Genomic DNA, 21,819 nt, shown 5'->3' on the forward strand with positions numbered 1-21,819 from the left:
TGCGGCTTCTATGGGATGTACGAGAAGATCCTGCTGTTCCGCCATGACCCGGCGTCGGAGAACGTGCTGCAGCTGCTGCGCTCGGCCGCTCAGATCCAGGAGGGAGACCTGGTGGAGGCCGTGCTGTCAGGTGAGCGGTGACATCACAGGTGGGAGGGGCTAGTCGTCTGAAATCTCTCTGTGTGGAGGCACTTGGTCGTTTTGTGGTAGCTTCGACTCCTCCTCTCTCTCCACCTGCTTCTCTCGCCCACAAACCATCAGACAACTGGCGTCACAGATGGATTCTGGGTAAAACAAAGACTCGTGGTTGGTTGTCGCAGCAGACGGACGACGGTCTCCAGATGTGTGACGCTGGTTCGATGCCGACTCGTCTCTCTGGCTCTCGTCCAGCTCAGGACTCAGATGTTCACGCTACGCTAACGCTAACGCCCTGAAAGCTGCTGCTTCCAATTTCCTCTCCTCGCCAACAACCAGTGTGTGTGTGTGTGTGTGTGTGTATGTGTGTGTGTGTGTGTGTGTGTGTGTGTTAATTAATAGTGTTGCTTTTCCTCACTGTTTTCTAATTTTTTTTCTATAATAATAACATCAAAACTTAAAGCGTAGATTTGCTAAAGAATAAAGAGGAAAAGAGGAAAAAGTTTATTATAAAATTAAATGGTTAGTGAACTCGCTCCCGTCCCATTTTTCAGGATGTTTTATTTGAACAGTTCTCTTGACGGCTGCTTCCTGTTACAACACAACACAAAGGTTCATTTCCTGTTTGTTTCCTTCACACTTCAACTGTCACTGAGATCGACAGAGACGTTAACAAACGTGTTTTCAACACAAGCTTCCTGATGGAGGATGAAGAGGAGAGGAAAGGTTGAGGAGGAAGGAGGGAAAAAGAGTGTGAAGAACGAGTGGGACAAAAATACTAAGATGAGGAAAAACTGATCTTTGATTTGTCACAGCTGTCAATCATCATATGTCAATATTCCTCACTGTTAAACAGAGGAAATACAGTGGATCTGTTGTTAATCATATTTATTGAGCTTGAAAACTTGATGACTGTAGTTTAGAACAACACAACCCCCCCCCCCACCCCCCCCTTGCCCACAGTGTTTGTTTTCTGTTTGTGGGTTAACGGCTCGGGCTCCTCAACGCTACTAATTCCAACAGAACACACACACACACACACAGGCGTTTATATTCAGACAGGGTCTACCTACACACACACACACACACACACACACACACACACACACACACACACACACACACACACACACACACAGTCATGTTATTTTCTGAAGCATATAATAACAGTCCGGGAGCTCGTTCACACTTTCAAACGCACGTTGCTCCTCCAAACAAAAGGCATAAACAATAATTTGAATAAATGTTGGTAATTTCCTGCAGCAGAATGTCTAATCAGAGCTGCATTCTGCTGGAGGACCACAGCACAGAGAGAGAGGAGAGAGAGAGAGAGAGAGAGAGAGAGAGAGAGAGAGAGAGAGAGAGAGAAAGAGAGAGAGAGAGAGAGAGAGGCAGGAAAACAAGAGGAATGGAGCTAAACTGTTTCCCCAACTACCCATCATGCTTTGCCAAGCCGGCCGGCCAACCAACCAAACACTCGGCTGCATCTGCTCCTGCTGAGAGCCTCTCGTTCCTCCACAACATTTACAAAACACCCAGAACAACCCATTCATCCTTCTCTCCCTCCGCTGCTCCCTCCTCTCATCCCTCTCTCCCTACGCTGCTCCCTCCTCTCATCCCTCTCTCTCTCCAGCTCCGGGGGTCTTTATCGTTCTGAACCGACACTGAACGTATCTTTGAGGTGTCGTCTCTAGTTTAACTGATTCTGCAAAGATCCGCTGTTTCCACCTCTGACCTTAACCAGGACCACGACTAACCCTAACCCTAACCTGCCTCTGACCTTAACCAGGACCAGGACCACAACTAAACCTAACCCTAACCTTAACCCGCCTCTGACCTCTGACCTTAAACCTGGAGAAAGAGGAAACAGGTTCAAAGGTCTGAGAAAGGGAACTCTTCCCGGTCGACTCCTTCCTCGTGTTGTGAGTTTCTCAGCAGGACGTCTTGCTGCCGCTGGGAGTCCAGCTGGGTTTTTGTGAAAACAGCTGCTGGATGTTTGGGCTCTGATGGTCATGATGGCCGCCAGCCCAGCAGACCCCCCCACCCCCCCGCCCCTAAACACCAGCAGCTGCTCGTCAGCGAGATGCTTATAAAACCACGTCTGTTTGAAATCACTTTTTATACTCATTACCAAAACTTATCAGAAACGTCGGCCTCATCACGAGAAGATCTGGAATCTCCTCGTGTTTCCAAGTGGACGTCTTCGTCTTCTACGTGTCCGGCTCCTCTTCTTCATCCTGAGATCTTTGTGTTCTTCAGTTTTCACGTCACGTGTTAGAAACCTCGTCCACACGTCCACTCGCTCACTGGGAAGCTTCCACACATTGTCCTGCTGGTTCCTCACATTGTCCTGCTGGTTCCTCACATGAACTCTGACATGTTACACACATGTTACCAGGAGGCTGCAGGAGAAGTTCCAGAACATGTCCAGAGACACTGACTCACACATGTGTTCTCACAGACAGAACCTGCAGAAAATGTGAGGAACATGTGAGGAACATGTATGAACTTCAAACTACACGTAGGAAAAAAGTTTCTGCCCAGGGGGATTGAATTGTTTTAGTGCTGTTAAACTTCACCCACAGCTTTTACTCTTCACCTGCCTCATGTTTTTATCTTTTAACGCGGTAAATTTTTTTAAACAAACAAAACAGAGCTCTTTGAAATAAAAATAAACCAAACATTTGTTGTTTGCTGCTGAACTCCGATCGTCCTCTCAGGAAGTTGAGACCCAGCAGCTCAGGTCTGAAAGCAGCTCTCGTGTGTTTGGAGAATTCTCCTGTAACCAAACGTCTTTTTGAAATCGCTCTGCAGCTTCAGCCACGGTGGAGGATTTCCAGATCCGTCCCCACTGTCTGTTCGTCCACTCGTACCGAGCGCCGGCCTTCTGCGACCACTGTGGAGAGATGCTGTGGGGACTCGTACGCCAGGGACTCAAGTGTGAAGGTGGGCGTGGTCTTACAGGCCGATGCACTTTGGTGTTGAAGAGACTCAAACGCATGAATTGTTGCATCTTGTCTTCTCGTCTCCTTCTGTCCAGGCTGTGGTCTGAACTATCACAAGCGCTGTGCCTTTAAGATCCCGAATAACTGCAGCGGCGTGCGGCGGCGGCGGCCGTCCAACATCTCCCTGACGGGGGGGCTGATCAACATGGGCCGGCCCCTCTCTGCGGAGCCCTCCCCTCCTCACTACACCGACGAGGCTTTACTGGTCAGTGCGCTGCAGCTCCGTCTCACAGGACACACCCTCCATCAGCTAAGCCCCGCCCCCTTAGCTTCTGAAATGTCTGCAACTGACACGTTTACGTCACGCCACTTCACTAACTTCAGCTAATGCTAACTTGGCTAATAGTCGTATGACTTTATATAAGCACATTTTACTCAAGTAACAGTAAAAATAAACAGACAAAAATGTTCTCAAATAACAATTCAAAACAACTTTATTAGTCCCCGATCTAAACACTGATCGGTTTCACGTTCGTGGGAAACGTCCAAACACTGACAGCACACAGGTGTGGTTGCTAAGCTGTGATTGGACACAGGCTTGAGTCAGCATCTCATTGGCTGTGAGGCTCTTACATCACTGACACATTTGACTCGGTGAGAAAACTGTTAAATATTTTGCGTCACTTCGATTGTTTTGGTCAAAGACAAAGTTTGAAGCCAACTTTAACTTTCTCTCTGTCTCTCCTCTCGCTCCTCGTCCAGTCTCCTGTCAGTCCCAGCATGGAGGTAAGTAGCACCATGTTCTCCATAATATCATCATATTATAACATGATTATTATGATAATCTTGCAGTAATTTAAAGCGCTTGACCCGCTGGTTGAGACCAGTTTCACGATCAGTTCCAATGTTGATTGCTTCCAATCTATCAGACTTATATCGGACCTGCGGTGTGTAAACTGTAAATATCATTTTATTTCCTTCACTGTGTTGTTTTGATAGTTTCATTCCATTATTGTTTAATAATTGTGAATATATCAGAGGTTTGTTTAAAGTCCTGAGAATCCAGAACTCAAACTCAAAAGTGAAGTGATAAAGAGAAAGAAACGTATTCCCTGTTGGTGTCGGTAGTTTGAGTTTGTAAACAACGATCTGATCCGATTCGTTTGACCTGTTTTAAGTTGAAGCTTCACAGGAAACTGAGCTTCACTCTGTTTTAAACATTCGTCGTAACGCAAGTCGACTGATAATGAGTCTAATGACGATGATGACGATGTCGCTCCTCCACTGGTGTTTCTGTTCCTCCTTCATCGCAGCAGAAGAACCAGTTGGAGTACTTCCCCAGCAGAGAGCGTCGATCCAGCTCCCAGTCGTACATCGGCCGCCCCATCGAACTGGACAAGATCTTTCTGTCGAAGGTCAAAGTTCCTCACACCTTCCTCATCCACTCGTACACCCGCCCCACCGTCTGCCAGCACTGCAAGAAGCTGCTGAAAGGCCTCTTCAGACAGGGACAGCAGTGCAAAGGTGAGCGACCTCTCCAACATGTCCCGTCTACGCTACACTAGCCTCTAGAGCTTCTGGACCAACGGTGGTTTGACGTCCAACTCTGAGTCGAGCTTCAACTCCACTGTAACCATCTTCATTTACAGTCCGTGGGCCAGACGACAGAAGAACAATTTACAATATTTATTTTGTAAACACACAAGATATGAATGTTTACAGTCTGTGGCATTTAGACCCCTGTGAGATGTCATCAGGATTAGAAGGAGGTGGAGCAGAACATCAAACAGGAATACCCCCCCGGGGTCTAGACACTGGTGGTGGTTCATCAGTCAAACGATAGTTTTGGATGGCCCATATTCGTGAGAATTGTCCTATTGCACTTCGCCAATTGTGACATCCTCTGCCCTTAACCCTCAACAAGAGTAAAGAAAAACTACAAAACCTTCTTAAAGGAAAAACGTAGAAACCTCAGGAAGAGCCGCATGCGAGGGATCCCTCTTCCAGGATGGACAGAAGTGCAATGGATGCCACGAGTAACAGGTACATGTCAGGCAGGTTGTTGCCTTTTTAGTCCGCGATCAGCTCCCACCGTGATCGGGTGCCGGCGTAATCACGATCCGCTGACAGTCTTGGGATCCGTCATCAAGGTCCATGATCTCTGCCAGCGTGATGTGAGATTAGGCATGTAGTCAGTTGAGGTCGATGAATATCCTACTGGGGACTGGAGGAGATTGGGCTGGAGGAGGGGCTATGCGCGTCACTGAAGGACGCCTGACTGCGGAAGAGAAGAGAAGGGATTTTTAAAGTTTGACAGGTGCTGAATGATTGGCTGAAGAGCCCCCACCAGACCTGATTGGACATTTAGAAACACCCACAATCAGCTGATCACTTTGCAGGTTAAGTCTTCCTCACTGAACTTGCGCTGAGCTTCATACCTAGCTCCTTGTGAACAGAGTGAGGTCAGCAAGGGACCTTTCCTGTTCAAATACAAACACTGAGCTGTTTCCTGCTCACTGAACTAATGTCTCTTCTCCTTTTCCCTCAGATTGTAAATTCAACTGTCACAAACGATGTGCTCCCAAAGTGCCGAACAACTGCCTCGGAGAAGTCGCTAAGAACGGAGGCAAGTTTCAACTCACTCGTTTGAGCTTTAACTCTAGAAACAAGGATCCTCGTTGATCGCAATCGATCAAATGAATCCAACGCTATCGTCAACCTGACGTGTGGTCGTCCTCACTCTCCTGGTCAACACACGCGGATTCTTGTTTTTGCCCCCTAGACCTCCTTAGCCCGGGGGCGGAGTCAGACGTCATCATGGCGGAGGGTTGCCTGGACGACCACGACATCGACAGGGGCGGCGGCCTGTTAGACGACATGGATGAAGCACTGACATCGGAGGGGGGTCTGCTGCTGGACACGGGGCCAAGTGACCTCTGCGACCTTCATGACCCCGACCTGGACGAGTCCAACCGGGCCATCAGGTACAAAGACACACTCACACACACACACACACACGCACACACACACACACACACAGATCTGAAGTGGTGCTTTGTCCCGCCCCCTCCAGCCCGTCCACCAGTAACAACATCCCTCTGATGCGAGTTGTTCAGTCCGTCAAACACACAAAGAGGAAGACCAGCAACGTGATGAAGGAGGGTTGGATGGTCCACTGCACCAGCAAAGACACTATGGTACTCGTCTGTCAATCACCTGTCAATCACCTGTCAATCACCTGTCATCACCTGTCATCACCTGTCAATCACCTGTCAATCACCTTCTGTCTGACCTGCTCTACTCTTAAACACTTGGTTTGTTTCAGATCTTCAGATTTCACAGTTTAGTCTGAATCTAAATATCACGTGTGAAGGTTCCTCAGACCAAACGAGAGAAAAGCACTCGTCATCCTTTTGTGCCACAGTAAAGTGGTGCAGTGCATTGTGGGTAATTTAAAGTAAAAATGTGGAATAGGTCTGTTTTCCCCTCACCAGAACCAGAACCAGAAAGTATTTATTGCCAAGTAGGTTTACACCTACCTGGAGTTTGCTCTGGTTATTGGTGCAAACAATGAACATAGAAACATAAAAACACAATAAATACACCACACATAAGAAAAACAATAGTAATAATAAAAAAAACAACATTTAATTACTCACTGTTTACTTCTTATTTACTCACTCCTCTCCTCTGTCTCTCCACCTCCTCTTTCCTCCTCTCTTCTTCTGTCCGTCTCTCTTCACCTCCTCTTTTCACGATCATCTCTTCTTCTCTGTGTTTCAGAGGAAAAGACATTACTGGCGGTTGGACAGTAAATGCATCACGTTGTTTCAGAACGACACCGGGAGTAAATACTTTAAGGTGAGAACATCGCAGACGTCGCCCCCCCCCCTCCTGTTGTTATTGCTCCTCTAGGAACTCGATTCACTTTTCATGTTTAAACTTTGACTGATTTACTGTGAACACATTTCTCTCAAAGCTTCTCCAGAGTCAGAGGTACGGTGGCTCCAAGGGTCAAAACATATCGTCATCCTAACCCTCCATGTTAGAAGAGGAGACATGGAATAAAAAATCTAAATCAAACTAATAAATCATAATAGATGTCAAATAAATGTTTGTCAAAGTTGGATTCTGTGAAGTTTTTATCCAACTGACGTTTGTTCAAATGTTTCTGATCAGATTGGTTTGAATTAGTTAATTGACAGCTGAGACTGACTCCTGATTGGCCGAGTGTATGTATCAGCAGGACCTCGTTACCACGGCTCCATCTCCTGATCATCTTCATCTCCTCCTCCTCCTCCTCCTCCTCCTCCTCCTGCTCCTCCTCCTCCTCCTCCTCCTCTGTCTGCAGGAGATCCCTCTGTCAGAGATCTTGTCTCTGGAACCGGCCCGGACCGTCTCTCTGCTCCCTGATGGCTCCAACCCTCACTGCTTCGAGATCACCACGGCGTCGCTGGTTTACTTCGTGGGCGAGAACCTGCTGAGGGCGGAGTCGAGCGTTAGCGGCAGCAGCGTTCTGGTGAGATGTCATGTGACGCTGTGTTTATTCACCGTCTGTGTTCATGATCCAGTTGTGTCGTCATCACTGATGGACGTCCCCCGTGTCCGACCCCAATGTTATCATGTTCCACTCTTAGGCCTCATGATTACAACTGATCTGTCACCATGACAACACAGAGGACTTCCTCTCATGTTAACCCAGTGAGATGTGCGTATACATACGTGTACATGTACATGGATATGAGTGTTCCTCCTCCAGCTCTTTGCTGTGTTCACTGTCGGATGCTCTCAGGTCAGCGGCGTGGGACAGGATGTGGCTCGGAAGTGGGAGACGGCCATTCAGCACGCTCTGATGCCGGCGGTCTCCACAGGCGTGTCTCATGGTTCTCACCACAGCGGACACAGTGAGTCACCGACGCACAAAACCCTGAACTCTGAATCTTTCAAAGTACTTATATTAAACAGGCATTGTATGTTGAGTTTAAAATAAGTTCTATCTTTGTTCAACTCATGAACAATGTTGACCATAAAAGTGAAGAGTTCGTATTAAATTAAGTAAATTCTGCGCCACATTGAATCTTAGGTAAACTGCTTTACGTGTTTTGTCGATCTTGCTTTTTGAATAGTTCGGACAAATTAGGATACAGAGGGAAGTAGTTTCTGTTATGTGGTAACTTTGTCTCGAGTCAAAACCTTTCATTACAGTAAGAATGAATCTTCAGTAAAGAGTTCCACAAGGCTCTGTTCTGGATAAAGTTATTTTCTATGCAGATGACACCCAACTTTATTTAGACTCTGGTTATTGTTCCTGATGATACTTAAAAACTGCATCTGTATTTTGCTTCTGTTTTTTTGGAACCATCTTTTCATAAAACAGTATCCAACGGTTCTGTGTTCTTCTCCGTTTGGACCTCACGACACATTCCTCAGCTTTTGTGCCAGACGGCGAACTTCAGTTTCACACAACCCAAAATCTGTGTTTATGTTTATGACAGAGGTTAAAAATACGTATTTTCAGTCTCTGTACAAACTCATGTTGTGCAGCCAAACTTCGTTCAAACTGCCAGAACTTAATTTGAGACATTATAGATCAATATGTATATGTTGTCAAACATTTGGCAATAACATGAGATTTCCAGCTTTTAATGTAAAGCAGAAACAAATGAGAGAAGAGGAAGTGTTCTGTGCTCTAACATGAACCTGGACACACTTCACAGTCTGTGCAGCCGAGGGTGTGATAGAGAATCTGTTTGGAAGGAAACTGAACAAATGTCATTATATCATCATCCTCCAGCTCAGGTATTAATATGTTCATCCTGCAGACTCTCAGGGTGCCGACGCCCACACTGACCCATCGGAGGCTTTTCAGAGCTGCACTGACGTCAAAGTGAACATGACTAACACTTCGCTGTGGTCGCAGTATAAATACACAGAGTAAATTCAGTGGAGTAAATGCAGAGATGAAGTTTAGCAGATGAAGAAAAGGTGAAGTTTAATTGATTTGCTTATAGGAGCTTGTGTGTGTTGATTAGTAACTGTGAGCACGTTTGTGTCTCATCAACAGAGGAAGTTTCCATCAGCATTTCAGTGTCTAACTGTCAGATCCAGGAGAACGTGGTGAGAAAACACACACACTTACACACACACACACACACACACACACACACACACTCACACACACACACACACACACAAACACACTCACACTCACACACACACACTCACACTCACACACACACACACACACACACTCACAGAGTGGATCATTTAGAGAGAAGCTCTGCCGATCGTCTCACAGTCTTTCAGGTAAACTGTGAGTTTGTGAGTGTAACAGTGAAAACTCACTTTTCTAACAGCTCTGGTTCAGGAAGTAAATGTTTAACTCCGTTCTTTTCTCTGTTGATATCTGAGAAAATCCTAATAAAATGAGTTTTAATCCTGGAACCAGCTACAGATGAATCGTGACCATTAAACATTTGATTCAGAACAAAGATAAAAGACTGGAAACACAAAGGAGGCAAACATACGAGACTGTAAAGATGAATATTTAAAGAGTGGTGGAGCTACGCATCCTATTAATCACTGTGATGATCCTTTCAAAAGAGAAATCATGGTCGCTTTATGCTGAACCTGAGGTTGTAGTAAACATTTCCATGGTAACGGCGAGTTCTACAATCAAATACGTTGCTATGACGACAACAGGTGAAACAGCAACAGCAGGTTTTCTATCGCACATCATAGGCAATGACGGGTTCAGGGTCGAACCCGAGGACACTTGGGCCCGAGGACTGACTGGGATCAGACCAGCATGTTGAAGGGTTTACAGTCTTCCTCTGGTTCTGGTGCGGCTGCCTCAGACCACGGTCCAGACCGGACTACATTTGGTCCGTAGGTCTGGTTCCAGATCAAACTGAACCATGTTTGTTGGATAGTTTGGACAGGAAGTAGAGACAAAAGAGACAAGAAGAAGCAGCTGCAGTCTTCATCTCCAAAGATATAGTGTTTGAACCTAGAGGATGTTTATTTGGTGCATTTAAACTAGTGTGGAGTCTGTACTGCTGTGGAGTACTGTGGAAAACTGTGGCGTACTCAAATACTGTGGAATACTGTGGAGTACTGTAGTACTGTGGAGTACTCTAGTACTGTGGAGTACTGTGGAAATGTGTGGAGTACTCTAGTACTGTGGAGTACTGTGGAGTAATGTGGAGTACTGTGGAAAACTGTGGAGTACTCTAGTACTGTGGAGTACTGTGGAGTACTGTGGAGTACTGTGGAAAACTGTGGAGTACTCTAGTACTGTGGAGTACTGTGGAAATGTGTGGAGTACTCTAGTACTGTGGAGTACTGTGGAGTACTGTGGAGTACTGTGGAAAACTGTGGAGTACTCTAGTACTGTGGAGTACTGTGGAGTACTGTGGAGTACTGTGGGAAACTGTGGAGTAATCTAGTACTGTGGAGTACTCTAGTACTGTGTAGCACTGTAGTACTGTGGAGTACTGTAGTACTGTACTGCTGTGGAGTACTCCACCTGAGATGAGACCTGATATAACCTATGAAACTGAAGTGAAGAAGCTTCTCTGTTTCTCTCAGATCTCTCGTCTAATCTTCTTCCTCGTCTCATTCATCTGAGGAACCTTCTGTCACAGATCCTCTGGCAGCAGATCGGGACGTTTCCATCTCTCTGTGCGTTTACATCTCAGAGATTCACACGCCGCTCAAATGTCGGCAAATTCCACTCATGCAAATAAACTGCAGAGAACGCCGAGTGCCATTTCCATGCAGACGTGCACCTCGCCGTCTCCAAGGTGAGCACGTCTTCAAGCACCTCGGATGGAGATTACTGTGATTACTCACTCAGCCAAATGGTTTCCATAGTGACGGATGGTAATTAGGCAGCGAGATCGTGGAGAGGGGGAAGGAGGGGGGGAGGTTTATAATATTGTATTTCTGTCCTCTTTGCCTGAGGTGTGATATTAGGCTGTCAGCTAACGGGGGAGAAGAGGGAGATGTGATTGCAGACAAGTGAAGAAGAAAATATTTTGCACTTCTGGTGTCAAAGCTGTGGCAGATCAGTGAGGCCACGCAGTCACACTCAGGAGGCGGAGCCGACTCTGCTCCACAGAAACCTGCTCTCCCAGCTCCTCACCCGGCTGAGGAACTGATGCACTTTGCTTTTTGTTGGACCAACTCTCCGTCAGCCTGTCTCAGCTTCGGCTTCAGCTTCAGCTTCCTCTGCTTCAGCTTCAGCCTCCTCTGCTTCAGCGGCTCCGTTTCTAAGTTCTTCTCTCCTCTGCTCTTCTCAACGTGGTTTTTTAACTGCGGAACGAAATGTAAAAACATCATCACTAGTCTACGAATCCTTAAACCGACGACTAAAATCCTTAATCTGCCTAAAATATATAGTTTAAAACCACCAAGATGTGAAAAGTGTTTGGTAAAACACTGACAGATGCACGAGGAGGATGTGACGCCACCAACAGGCCAAACACATCGTTTCCTCGTTTCATTAGATTCCTGCAGGTTTGAAATGATAATGAAATACCTCAGCTACAGATATAACACAGCTCTGATGCTTGTATTATTAAACTAACAGGACACGGAGCCAGTGAACAGATGGATATTCATAGTTCAGTTCTTCTGCAGCAGCAGTAGTGACAGTGTTTTCTGCAGGTTTCATTAAAACCGGCTGAAGCTCCTGCGTACGTCCCAGTTTAGATCCTACGAGTGTGAAGTCCCCCGACAACTCACATCGGGAGAACCTTCAGATCCATGCCTGCAGGCAACAGAGGATATTTCAGTTGTCTGCTTAGTACATTTTTCACCATGTTTAAAATAATATCCACCTTCTGAGGTCTTTGTCTGTGAGGAAACTTAACAATCCTTGTTTTAAGACCTTTAGAAACTCTGTGAAACAACTTGACTGTTCTCCACTCAGACCTTCAGCCCAGGGTCTGAGGTTCAGCTGTTTGCAGACAGAAGCTCACACGAGTTAGTGTTTCTCATGTGAGGAACAGGAGATTGTCCGGGTTCCAGAAATCATCCAGAACATCTCAGTAACATTCAAACTTTAGTGCACGTCTGAAACTGTCTCTGTGAATTTCAGCCTTGAGTTTCCTCTGCACTGGAACCACAGAGCGCTGGTTGTGAACTTCTTCTCAGAGGAGCTGCTGTGTTTTTCAGGACATCAACTCCGTGTATCAGATCTTCCCGGACGAGGTTCTCGGCTCGGGACAGTTTGGAATCGTCTACGGAGGTGAAGAGAGACACGTCATCAAACAGCTTCTGCTTTTATTATTCTCTAAAGTAAACTCACTCAGACATGTAAATCATATCAGGGCCACTTTTAGATTAATGACATATTTTTTTCTTTCTTTGCATAAATTCAAAATGCTCATTAAAATAAGAGAAGAAAGTATGAAGCTGTGTTTTAGAGTCTCAGGAAAATTCTGTTCAGTCGAGTTTGTCTTGAAAATAAAAACAAACCTGTGAACGCAGGTAAACACAGGAAGTCCGGCCGGGACGTGGCCATCAAGATCATCGACAAACTGCGTTTCCCCACAAAACAGGAGAGTCAGCTGCGCAACGAGGTGGCCATACTGCAGGTACACACACACACACACACACACACACAGACACACACACGCAGAGCGGCAATGAGTGAAACTTCCTGTCGTGAACGACCTCATTACCGTAGCAACACTGTGGGGGTGTGATATCCATGTAATATTGCAGCGCTGCTCAGATGACAGAAGCTGCTGCTACACACACACACACACACACACACACTCACACACACACTAACACACACACACACACACCTGCACATCAAACACTGTTCACTTCACTGAACTGTCAGTGGGAAACAACTTTCTTCAGTAACAATACTCGATCAAGACAAACGACTTGTGAGTATTAATGTTTCCATAGAAAGTGACTTCTCTCTCTGACCAGCAGGGGGCGACTCCTCTGGTAGTTTCTATAGAAAGTGACTTCTCACTTTATAACGTCAGTAACATTCAGGAGTTTCTGTCTCAGTCTCTAGAGCAGGGGTGGGCAAACATTTTGACTCGCGGGCCACAATGGGTTCTAAGCTTTGACAGAGGGGCGGGGCCAGGAACAGATGGATGGAGTGTTTTTGTGAACTAATATAAATGACATGGAAAAATCATTACATGAAAGGATTTGGCCTTTACCAAGTAGCAAAGCACTTATCTGCAAGAACATTTAACAAAAACCCGCCTTCAGAGAAAGGTTTGCTAGCCTTTGCTATTTCGAATGCTCCCCAAAAAACATGTCTTGGTAGATGACTCTTTAATCGCAGGTTGTCTGTGAAAAGAAATGTTGCTGAGTCTGTAAATTAGTCGCCAACCTCTGAGCTGCACCCACCCGTTCTTGCGTTGACTGCTTGCTAGCGTAGTTAGCATGCTTCGTAGTAAAGTGACGGCTGATGTTGTACTCCATGAAAACTGTGACAGTTTCTCGGCATATCAGGCAAACAGCCTTCGATTGGACTTCAGTGAAAAAGTATTTTGTTGTCGACTCCGTGTTAAACACTCTGCACTCATTGTCCACTCTTCGTTTCCTTGATCCTCTCATTTTACAGAAGGGCTCACAGGGCAAAGGGAACAAGTGAAGGGAGATCATGTGACCTTTCGAGCCCGATACACCACACTCCCGGCAAATTTAATTTAGCTGACGCTTTTATCCAAAGCGACTTACAATAAGTGCATTCAACCCCGAGGGGAATCAAGAAACTACGATTTCGTCAAAAATTAAGGCAAAACTACAAAGTGCTATAAGTACATGCCATTTAAGTGCTACTAAATTGTTAGTTTCAAAAAAAAAAAAAAAAAATCAATTTTTTTACTAAGAATTTTTTAATTATTTTGACAAGTTCGGTGGGCCGGATTAAAAACCCCAACGGGCAGTATACGGTCCGCGGGCCATACTTTGCCCATGTCTGCTCTAGTTTCAAGTCTTCTTCAAACAGCTGATGTTCATTTGGTGAATTAAGATCAATTAGAGTCAAATAGACCATAAAGCACCAGATGTGTTGGGGGGTGATTGACAGCTAGCACCGTCCAATGGGTGTAGGTGGCTGATGTAGGTGGGCGTGTCCTGGAGCTCTCAGTCAGGCTCCACCCCCTGCTCCTCAAAATATGGTTACTTCTGTTTTCACAAATCCAAGATGGCGCTGGACACGATGTGAAACTGAGGCTTCAGAGCTGCAGCTCACGAACCACCAGGGGGCGTCACAGCGGTTTCATAGTAGTGACAATGGGACAAAGCAGTGAAAAATTAGTTTTTTGGGGTTTAGCATTTTGCCCAAGGACACTTCGGCACGGGCTGGGATTCAAACTCCGTGTCCCCCAGCAGCTGAGCAGGTTGATCTCGTCCTCCAGAGCCTGCACCACCCGGGCGTGGTCAACCTGGACTGCATGTTCGAGACGCCGGAGCGGGTGTTCGTGGTCATGGAGAAGCTCCACGGAGACATGCTGGAGATGATCCTGTCCAGTGAGAAGGGACGGCTGCCGGAGAGGGTCGCCAGGTTCCTGGTCACGCAGGTGAACAGACACACAACACACAACAACACCTGGGACGTGTCCTGGAGAGATTCATATTCAGATTAAACCATGATTGTTTGATATTTCCACTCGCTGCAGGACTATAGGGGGCGCTGTCCACACTGTGACCTTTCCTTCAGCGCCACCTTCTGGACATGTCTTTGATTAAACTAACGTTGAGTCGAAGTCTTTGCACATCAACGCTGACGCCAATAAACGACAAAAAATAACAAATAATAAATTAAAAGATTAAAAACTTCGCTCGTTAGACAAAGATGAAATCGACATCAAGCGAAGATGATCTGCTGCTTTCACTTCAAATCAAAATGGAATATTGACTGGATATAGATTAGAAAAATGCTCATAATGTGTGAATGAATCGCCGAAAATAATTAAAACGCGTCTAGTGTGTTTGTATTGCTTTGTTCAGTATGTGTGTGTCTGTGTGTGTTTGTGTGTCGTCACCAGATCCTCGTGGCTCTGCGTCACCTCCACATCAAGAACATCGTCCACTGTGACCTGAAGCCTGAGAACGTCCTGCTGGCGTCTGCTGACTCCTTCCCACAGGTGTGTGTGTGTGTGTGTCTGTGTGTGTAAGTGTGTGTGTGTGTGTGTGTGTGTGTGTGTGTGTGTGTGTGTGTGTGTGTGTGTGTGTGTGTGTGTGTGTGTGTCTGTGTGTGTGTGTGTGTGTGTGTGTGTGTGTGTGTGTGTGTGTGTGTGTGTGTGTCTGTGTGTGTGTGTGTGTGTGTGTGTGTGTGTCTGTGTGTGTGTGTGTGTGTCGGACTCAAGAGTAGATTATTCTTTAAGTTTGAGATATTATCATAGTCGTTATTATCATATTACTGTCCACTAACATCTGATCAGTGCAACAATAGAAGTCAGATACATGAGGTGAGTCGGTGTGAAAGTCGTCAGCAGATGTTCAGAGTGTTTCTTCTTCAGGTGAAACTTTGTGACTTTGGCTTCGCTCGGATCATCGGGGAGAAGTCCTTCCGGCGCTCGGTGGTCGGCACGCCGGCGTACCTCGCCCCCGAGGTGCTGAGGAACAAAGGCTACAACCGCTCGCTGGACATGTGGTCGGTCGGAGTCATCATCTACGTCAGGTACGAGGGAACGGAACCCGTCTCTGCTTCAGATTCTGTTCTGATCGGTCGTCTTCACGTACTTTACTTTACTTCAACTTTAAATAATTATTTGTACACTTTCTCTTCCTCTTTCTTTCTCTCTCCTCTTTTTTTAACCTTTTGTTTATAGGTTTTTCGTTTACCCATTTTTGAGAACACGAGTCACTGGTATTTTGGTGGTTAAAGGTCAAGGGTCAAGGGCCAAGGTCACAGTAACTTAACAGAACATGTCGGCCTTGTGAAAACAATATCTCTAAAACAACAGGCCTGTAAAGTTCATTCACTCAGATCTTAAGATCATCTGTAAGATGAGCTGATTGAAGTGGTGAAGGGTCACTGTGACTTTTGACCTTTGACCACTCAGGGTGGAGTCATGTGACATCACGGTGACACGTCTCAATCCTTCTATCTGTGAGTTCATCTCTGCGTTTACAATGTGTCCGATGATCAGATGTGTGTGTCTGTGTGTCTGTGTCCTGCAGCCTCAGCGGGACGTTTCCGTTCAACGAAGACGAAGACATCAACGATCAGATCCAGAACGCCGCCTTCATGTACCCTCCTCACCCCTGGAAGAAGATCTCCCAGGAAGGTTGGTGACGCAGAGGAGCTTCGTCTCTTGTGTTCACAGAAAAGTCCAAACCAACCCGGTACTTTAAATTATATCTCCTGTTTACCGCCTGTTGCCCCCTGGTGGATGAACATGCAGTAGCATCTGATCCCAGCAGGGGGCAGCGGGTCCGGACTCGGGTCTCGGTGCAGAGACGCAGATCCAGTTCTCAGAATCTGGATCAGGACCAACGACCTTCAAACGACTTTCACCTGCGTATTTGCAGTAACTACAGATGGACGACACATCCCAACTTTCTCCCATCGTTCAAACATTAAGCCTAAATAGCCTTGAAGTGGGTGGAGCTGAACCATGAGCTCGACCAATCAGGAGTCAGCCTGTTTTGATATCATCAAATCACTAATTAAAACCAACATGAAGACTTGAAGAAACCTCAGTGTGATAAAAACTAACAACAATGACTGAAACCTTCTTTGACAAACATTTACTCCGATTGTTCAGGAGTCTGATTGTTTGTTATAAAACCAGGTTTCCTCGGCCAGGAGATATTAATAGTGTGAACATGCTTTTGTAGCGAAGCAGGAACATTATGATGAGTCAGGTCTTCGTCATTGTCTATAAATGTATTTGTGCGCTGGCTGCCAGACGCATTTAAATCTGACTCACGCGTTCATCGGCAGGACAGAGAATTCATTAACAAATCAACCATCTACCAAATACACTGATATTTTAAGGCCAGGAACAACTGTACGGTTTTTATTAAATATTATATTCAACAATAAATCTCACAAGTACACTACGGAGCCCACTCCAGCGCCGGGGGAGTGAAGTGTGACGCTGGGAACTCGACGCTCTTCAGGACGCACGTCGCCATCCTTCGGCCCGAGAGCAAAACAAAAAGCACTCTGCAGATTAGAGGTTGGTCATGTGACTCCCGGGCATGAGAAGTGTGGGAGGAATACTTGAGAGTCCAGGCAGTTCTTAGAAAGAGACTTAGACAGATTCTAAAGGGTGGGGGGGGTGGTCTATTCATGTGGTGGTCCATTCATGTGCATAATACCAAGCGATGGAGGCCCCCACAGACCTGAGGGGCCCGGGGTCCCAGAGCTGTTCAAACCACTGACCCCTGAAGAAATGTTAACATCATGTTAGCTTTGCTCATTAGCCCCGACTGGCACCTCACCACAGGGGGGCGAGCGGGGGGGAGAGCAGCCCCACATCCTCCCCCTCGTGGCTCTACCTCACTTTTTTACTCGCTCGTCCACTCTTCCTGCTTCCTTTATCTTGATTCCTTCTTTCCTTTTCCTTGCCCTTCCCTCCTTGTAGTGATTGACCTGATTACCAACCTGCTGCAGGTGAAGATGAGGAAGAGATACAGCGTGGATAAGACCCTCAGTCACCCCTGGCTCCAGGTAACTGTAGAACCAGCAGATCTCTGGTGAGAGAACAACAGAGACATGGACCAAACTAATTACTTATTACAAACTAACTAAACTAATTTAAAAAATGACATACTATATAACATATAACATATAACCTATAGCAGAACGAAGCAGCAACATATCAAAAAGAAGCAGCAGTAAGTGTTCACCGGGTGAAGGAGTGGGGAATATTAAATTAAATAATATGAATATGAATATATGTGTAGTAAATGTATTTGTATGGGTGGTGGAGCAGAATGTGCATGGTAACTGTTCAGAGGGTCAGTGTTGATTGTTCAAAACTTGAGAAGAAGCTGAATCACCTGGACACTCAACCTAGGAAGCAGTAATACGCTAAATTCAATTAAATAACTCTGAGGGTTATGAAAACAAAAATAAATACTGGATTTAAGAAATTAGGTCAAAGGGAAGATGATGCAGACTTAACTGTAAAATCAGTGTTTACAGTCATTAACATGCAATTACTGAAAGGGTCCAATTTGAAAATACAGATCTTTGTTAAGGTCTTTTGACGACGTCAGGAAATTTATTTACCACAAACTTTGAGCTTTTTAACTCTGCAGAACTTTAATATTCCCCAAAAATCATATATAACCCACGAGAGGAAAGAAACTCTTTTAACCAATCGACAGTTCACTTCGACTCTTGATCTCCTGAACCTGATTGTTGAGACCTGATTATCGCTCTGTCAGTTCGGAGAAAAGGAGGAAGTTCATCCTCTGGGGACCATGATATGAGTTGTATTGTAATTTAATCTCTAACTGTCAAATGTGAGGATAGTGTTGAAGATGTTTCGTCTTCTGACAAAATGATTTGAGGCTTAATAGATAATGAAACCGGCAGAAGGACCAAGCGAGTGTTTGTGTTCTCCACCAGGACTACCAGATGTGGCTGGACCTGAGGAACCTGGAGTCCCGGATGAACGAGCGCTACATCACCCACGAGAGCGACGACCTGCGCTGGCTCCACCACGCCCAGCTCAGCGGCCTCGACTTCCCGCTGCACCTGAGCAACGGCCCACGCAGCGCCGCCAACGCCCACGGGCTGGAACGCCACCAGGAGCAGGAGGAGCTGGAGACTCTCAGCGAGAGGGTCAGCGACCTCTGAGGACCAGAGGTCGACGAGAGAGGAAACAGGAACTAAATGAACGAAAGACGGATCAGCTGGAAAAAGATCAACAATCAAACGAACACAGTGAAGTTTAGAGATGATCAGATTGTTGAGATCTCTCCTTTCTGAAACTGATTCTAATATCTGGACTTGGAAAAACACGACAACTTAAAGAATGAATTTTAACAGCAGTTTGTTTCTAAACCTGCAAGAACTTTTAAAAACAAATACAAAGAACTGTTATTATGTAGTTATTATCTAGTTTATACAGAAATGGAAAAAAAAGCAGTTTTTTCTCTGTGAATCTGATACTTTAAATACGTGGTATCAGAGCTGCACGTACATTTGTGTACTCGACAATCACAGAGCTGGAGTTGTCGTCTCTATCGAAGGTATTTGTGTTCTGGTCTCGTATCCTAACATGTCTAGAATTTTTTAAAGAAGTAGAAACAACTCGCAGAGAGAAAGTTTTTGAAGAATATTCAGAAACTAAAGCTTTAAACTTACCCAGGTTTTATGAAGCAAAATTGTGAAACTTTTGTGATTCTGAGGTCGTTGCTTCCTCAGTAAAATCTGGTTATTTCCTATAAATTCGAGTTCCCTGCTTTATGAGGTAAAGATGTCATAACTTTTGAATTTATTTACACAACAAGATAAAGATCTTTTAATTATTAATTAATTTATATAACTATCACAAAGTCCTTGTTTTGTTACCACCCGGTAAAGATGGTGTAATTGTATCTTGATATTATCTGATACTTGTTTTGTGATAATCAGGGAAAGAATTTCAGTTTTATTTTATTTATATTTCTTTTGTCTCATTATTACAATGCAAGGAGCTTTTTTTTTTTTTCCTAACAAAAAACTTATAACAATACTTATAATTCTTTGATTCTTGATCAAGTCATTTCTCCGGCGTTTTAAAGCCACAGTTCTTCGAGACAATCAGAAAATTAAAGACACTATGAAAAAAGTTGCTTTAATTTACATTTGAAAACAGAAAAAATATCAAGTTGTGCCTCGAACGTAACGATCACTTTTCTACGAAGACTTTGCACTGACGATGACGGTGAAGTTATGGAAACAAGCCAGTTTCAACGTAGTTTTGAGATTCCGACATACAACGACTTAGCTTCGATAAGTTCTATCTTAACCAAATGTTTGATTTGGCCTCATGTAGGGCACGAGTTATAAATCATAATTCATACACAAGTCAAGAGTTAATCAGGTCAGCAACAAAACCAAGGAAAGCATCATGTTCGTATATCTTCAGCCACAGAACTATTATTGTGTGACATGTAAAATCATTTATTAATGAATTGAAGCTGTAGATGTTTATAGATGTTAACTCTACTAACATTCACAGTATTAATGTTGAGTTTCATTTAATTTTGTTGAGTAGCAACGATCCAGGATTTCATTCCAAAAGCTTTTATTTTTTTGAAGGACTTCACAAATAACCCGACTTCATTTTTAGAAGATTCATAACTTTCTGTGACAATGGACTGAATCAGACTCTTATGAAAACGGAGACGCAGCATTTTGGATCAGAATCCTCAACAATCTGTGACAATACAAAACCAAAACCTACAATAGATATTTTATTTTTCAGTATTTTTCCTGGTTTCAGTTTTTCTTAACGCTGTATTCAAACTTGTTTTAAGGTTTTATATTTGATCATAGTTTCATTATGTTAACGTATTTCTTTTTTTGTTATGTTAGATTTGATTGTGTCAGGATCACAGGGAGGAATCGGCAGCAGAGCGCCCCCTTCTGCCGCCGCATGCCACTACATCATGTCGCTTATTTTCCAGTCTTGTTTTTTTTTTTTAAGAAGAAAATTCCAATGTTTAAAAGAATAACACAGAATGATGTGTCTGCTCCACTGGAGATTCACCTGATTGCTTTGTATTCTGTGATTGTTTTTAGTTTCAGCACATTTACTGTTCCGATAACCTGAACACACACTGTGCTAGCTTTGTACGGGATATATACGATCAGAAGCTTTGCAGAATGTGTTGTTTCGTGTTTTAAAGTTTGGGAAATGTTACGTCGTTGAGCAGCTCAGGTGATTATGGGAATAACTCTTTGAAGGGAGCGAGCGATCTGATTGGTTCAGAGTTCCCTGGACGAGGAGGCAGTGAAATTTGAACACAACGATTCAAAGACTTGTTTCCTTTACATCACTAAAGCAAATCATAAACCGTAAATAAAGACGTAAAGAGGAGGGTCTCACTTTCCTGCTGCGATTTGAACGTACACTTGTACGACTCCTGAAGATTCCACGACCTCCACTCTTGTCTCTGCCTGTTTTTACATCATCAATAACTCATTTAAACCAAACTGATCTGAAACACGTGAACATCAGGGAGATGAGAACGACCTGAAAGGACAGAAACCATCTTTCACAAACATATGTTTAACGTCTAACTTTGATATTATTTAGTTTAGTCCATGTCCCGTCTGCTAACATGGAGGATTCACTTTAGGGACAGTGTCCTGACGTCTTTATTTACAGTCTATGGAGCGAAGCTAGTTCCCACCGAGCAGCAGCAGAAACAAGTCAGATGTCCAAGAGTCAGATGTCCAAGCAGCTTCTGTCCGATCGAGCTCTGTCCCGCACGGAGACGCAGGACAGTGTGTGTTACAGTGTGTGTGACAGTGTGTGTGAGGTTGTTGTGTTTCTACGATTCTGCCATAGATGTGAACACTAAGGGCTGTTTCTCTAACGCCTCCATGGCCTTCTCTTCTTCGTGTCTTACTGATGAACGCTTCTGTCTTCTCTGAAAGTGACGTGTGAGCATCAAACTAAAACACAACCCTAGAGTTTTCAAAATAAAAGGAGAGCAGCAGCGTTTACACATGTATCAGTTTATCAGTTTGAGGTGTTAAAAACTCCAGAGTAGAGTTGTAAACTAAAGCGCAGTCGAG

The 21,819-nt window shown here is 44.8% G+C and overlaps 1 protein-coding gene across 1 annotated transcript; it reads left to right on the forward strand.

Annotated features, from left to right (window-relative positions):
• Window positions 1–18,885, forward strand: prkd1 (protein kinase D1). Its single transcript, XM_061082095.1, has 20 exons — window positions 1–130; window positions 2,950–3,081; window positions 3,176–3,345; window positions 3,843–3,866; window positions 4,394–4,604; window positions 5,629–5,706; window positions 5,863–6,064; window positions 6,154–6,277; window positions 6,864–6,941; window positions 7,432–7,599; window positions 7,873–7,984; window positions 9,145–9,197; window positions 12,261–12,333; window positions 12,576–12,682; window positions 14,483–14,644; window positions 15,113–15,211; window positions 15,587–15,747; window positions 16,251–16,357; window positions 17,663–17,748; window positions 18,655–18,885. The coding sequence occupies exons 1-20, from the start codon at window positions 16–18 to the stop codon at window positions 18,883–18,885; spliced, it is 2,493 nt and encodes an 830-aa protein (XP_060938078.1). The 5' UTR covers window positions 1–15.
• The last annotated feature ends 2,934 nt before the right edge of the window (window positions 18,886–21,819 follow it).

The sequence above is a fragment of the Limanda limanda genome, chromosome 12, assembly GCF_963576545.1.
Source record: "Limanda limanda chromosome 12, fLimLim1.1, whole genome shotgun sequence".
Lineage (NCBI taxonomy): Eukaryota > Metazoa > Chordata > Actinopteri > Pleuronectiformes > Pleuronectidae > Limanda > Limanda limanda.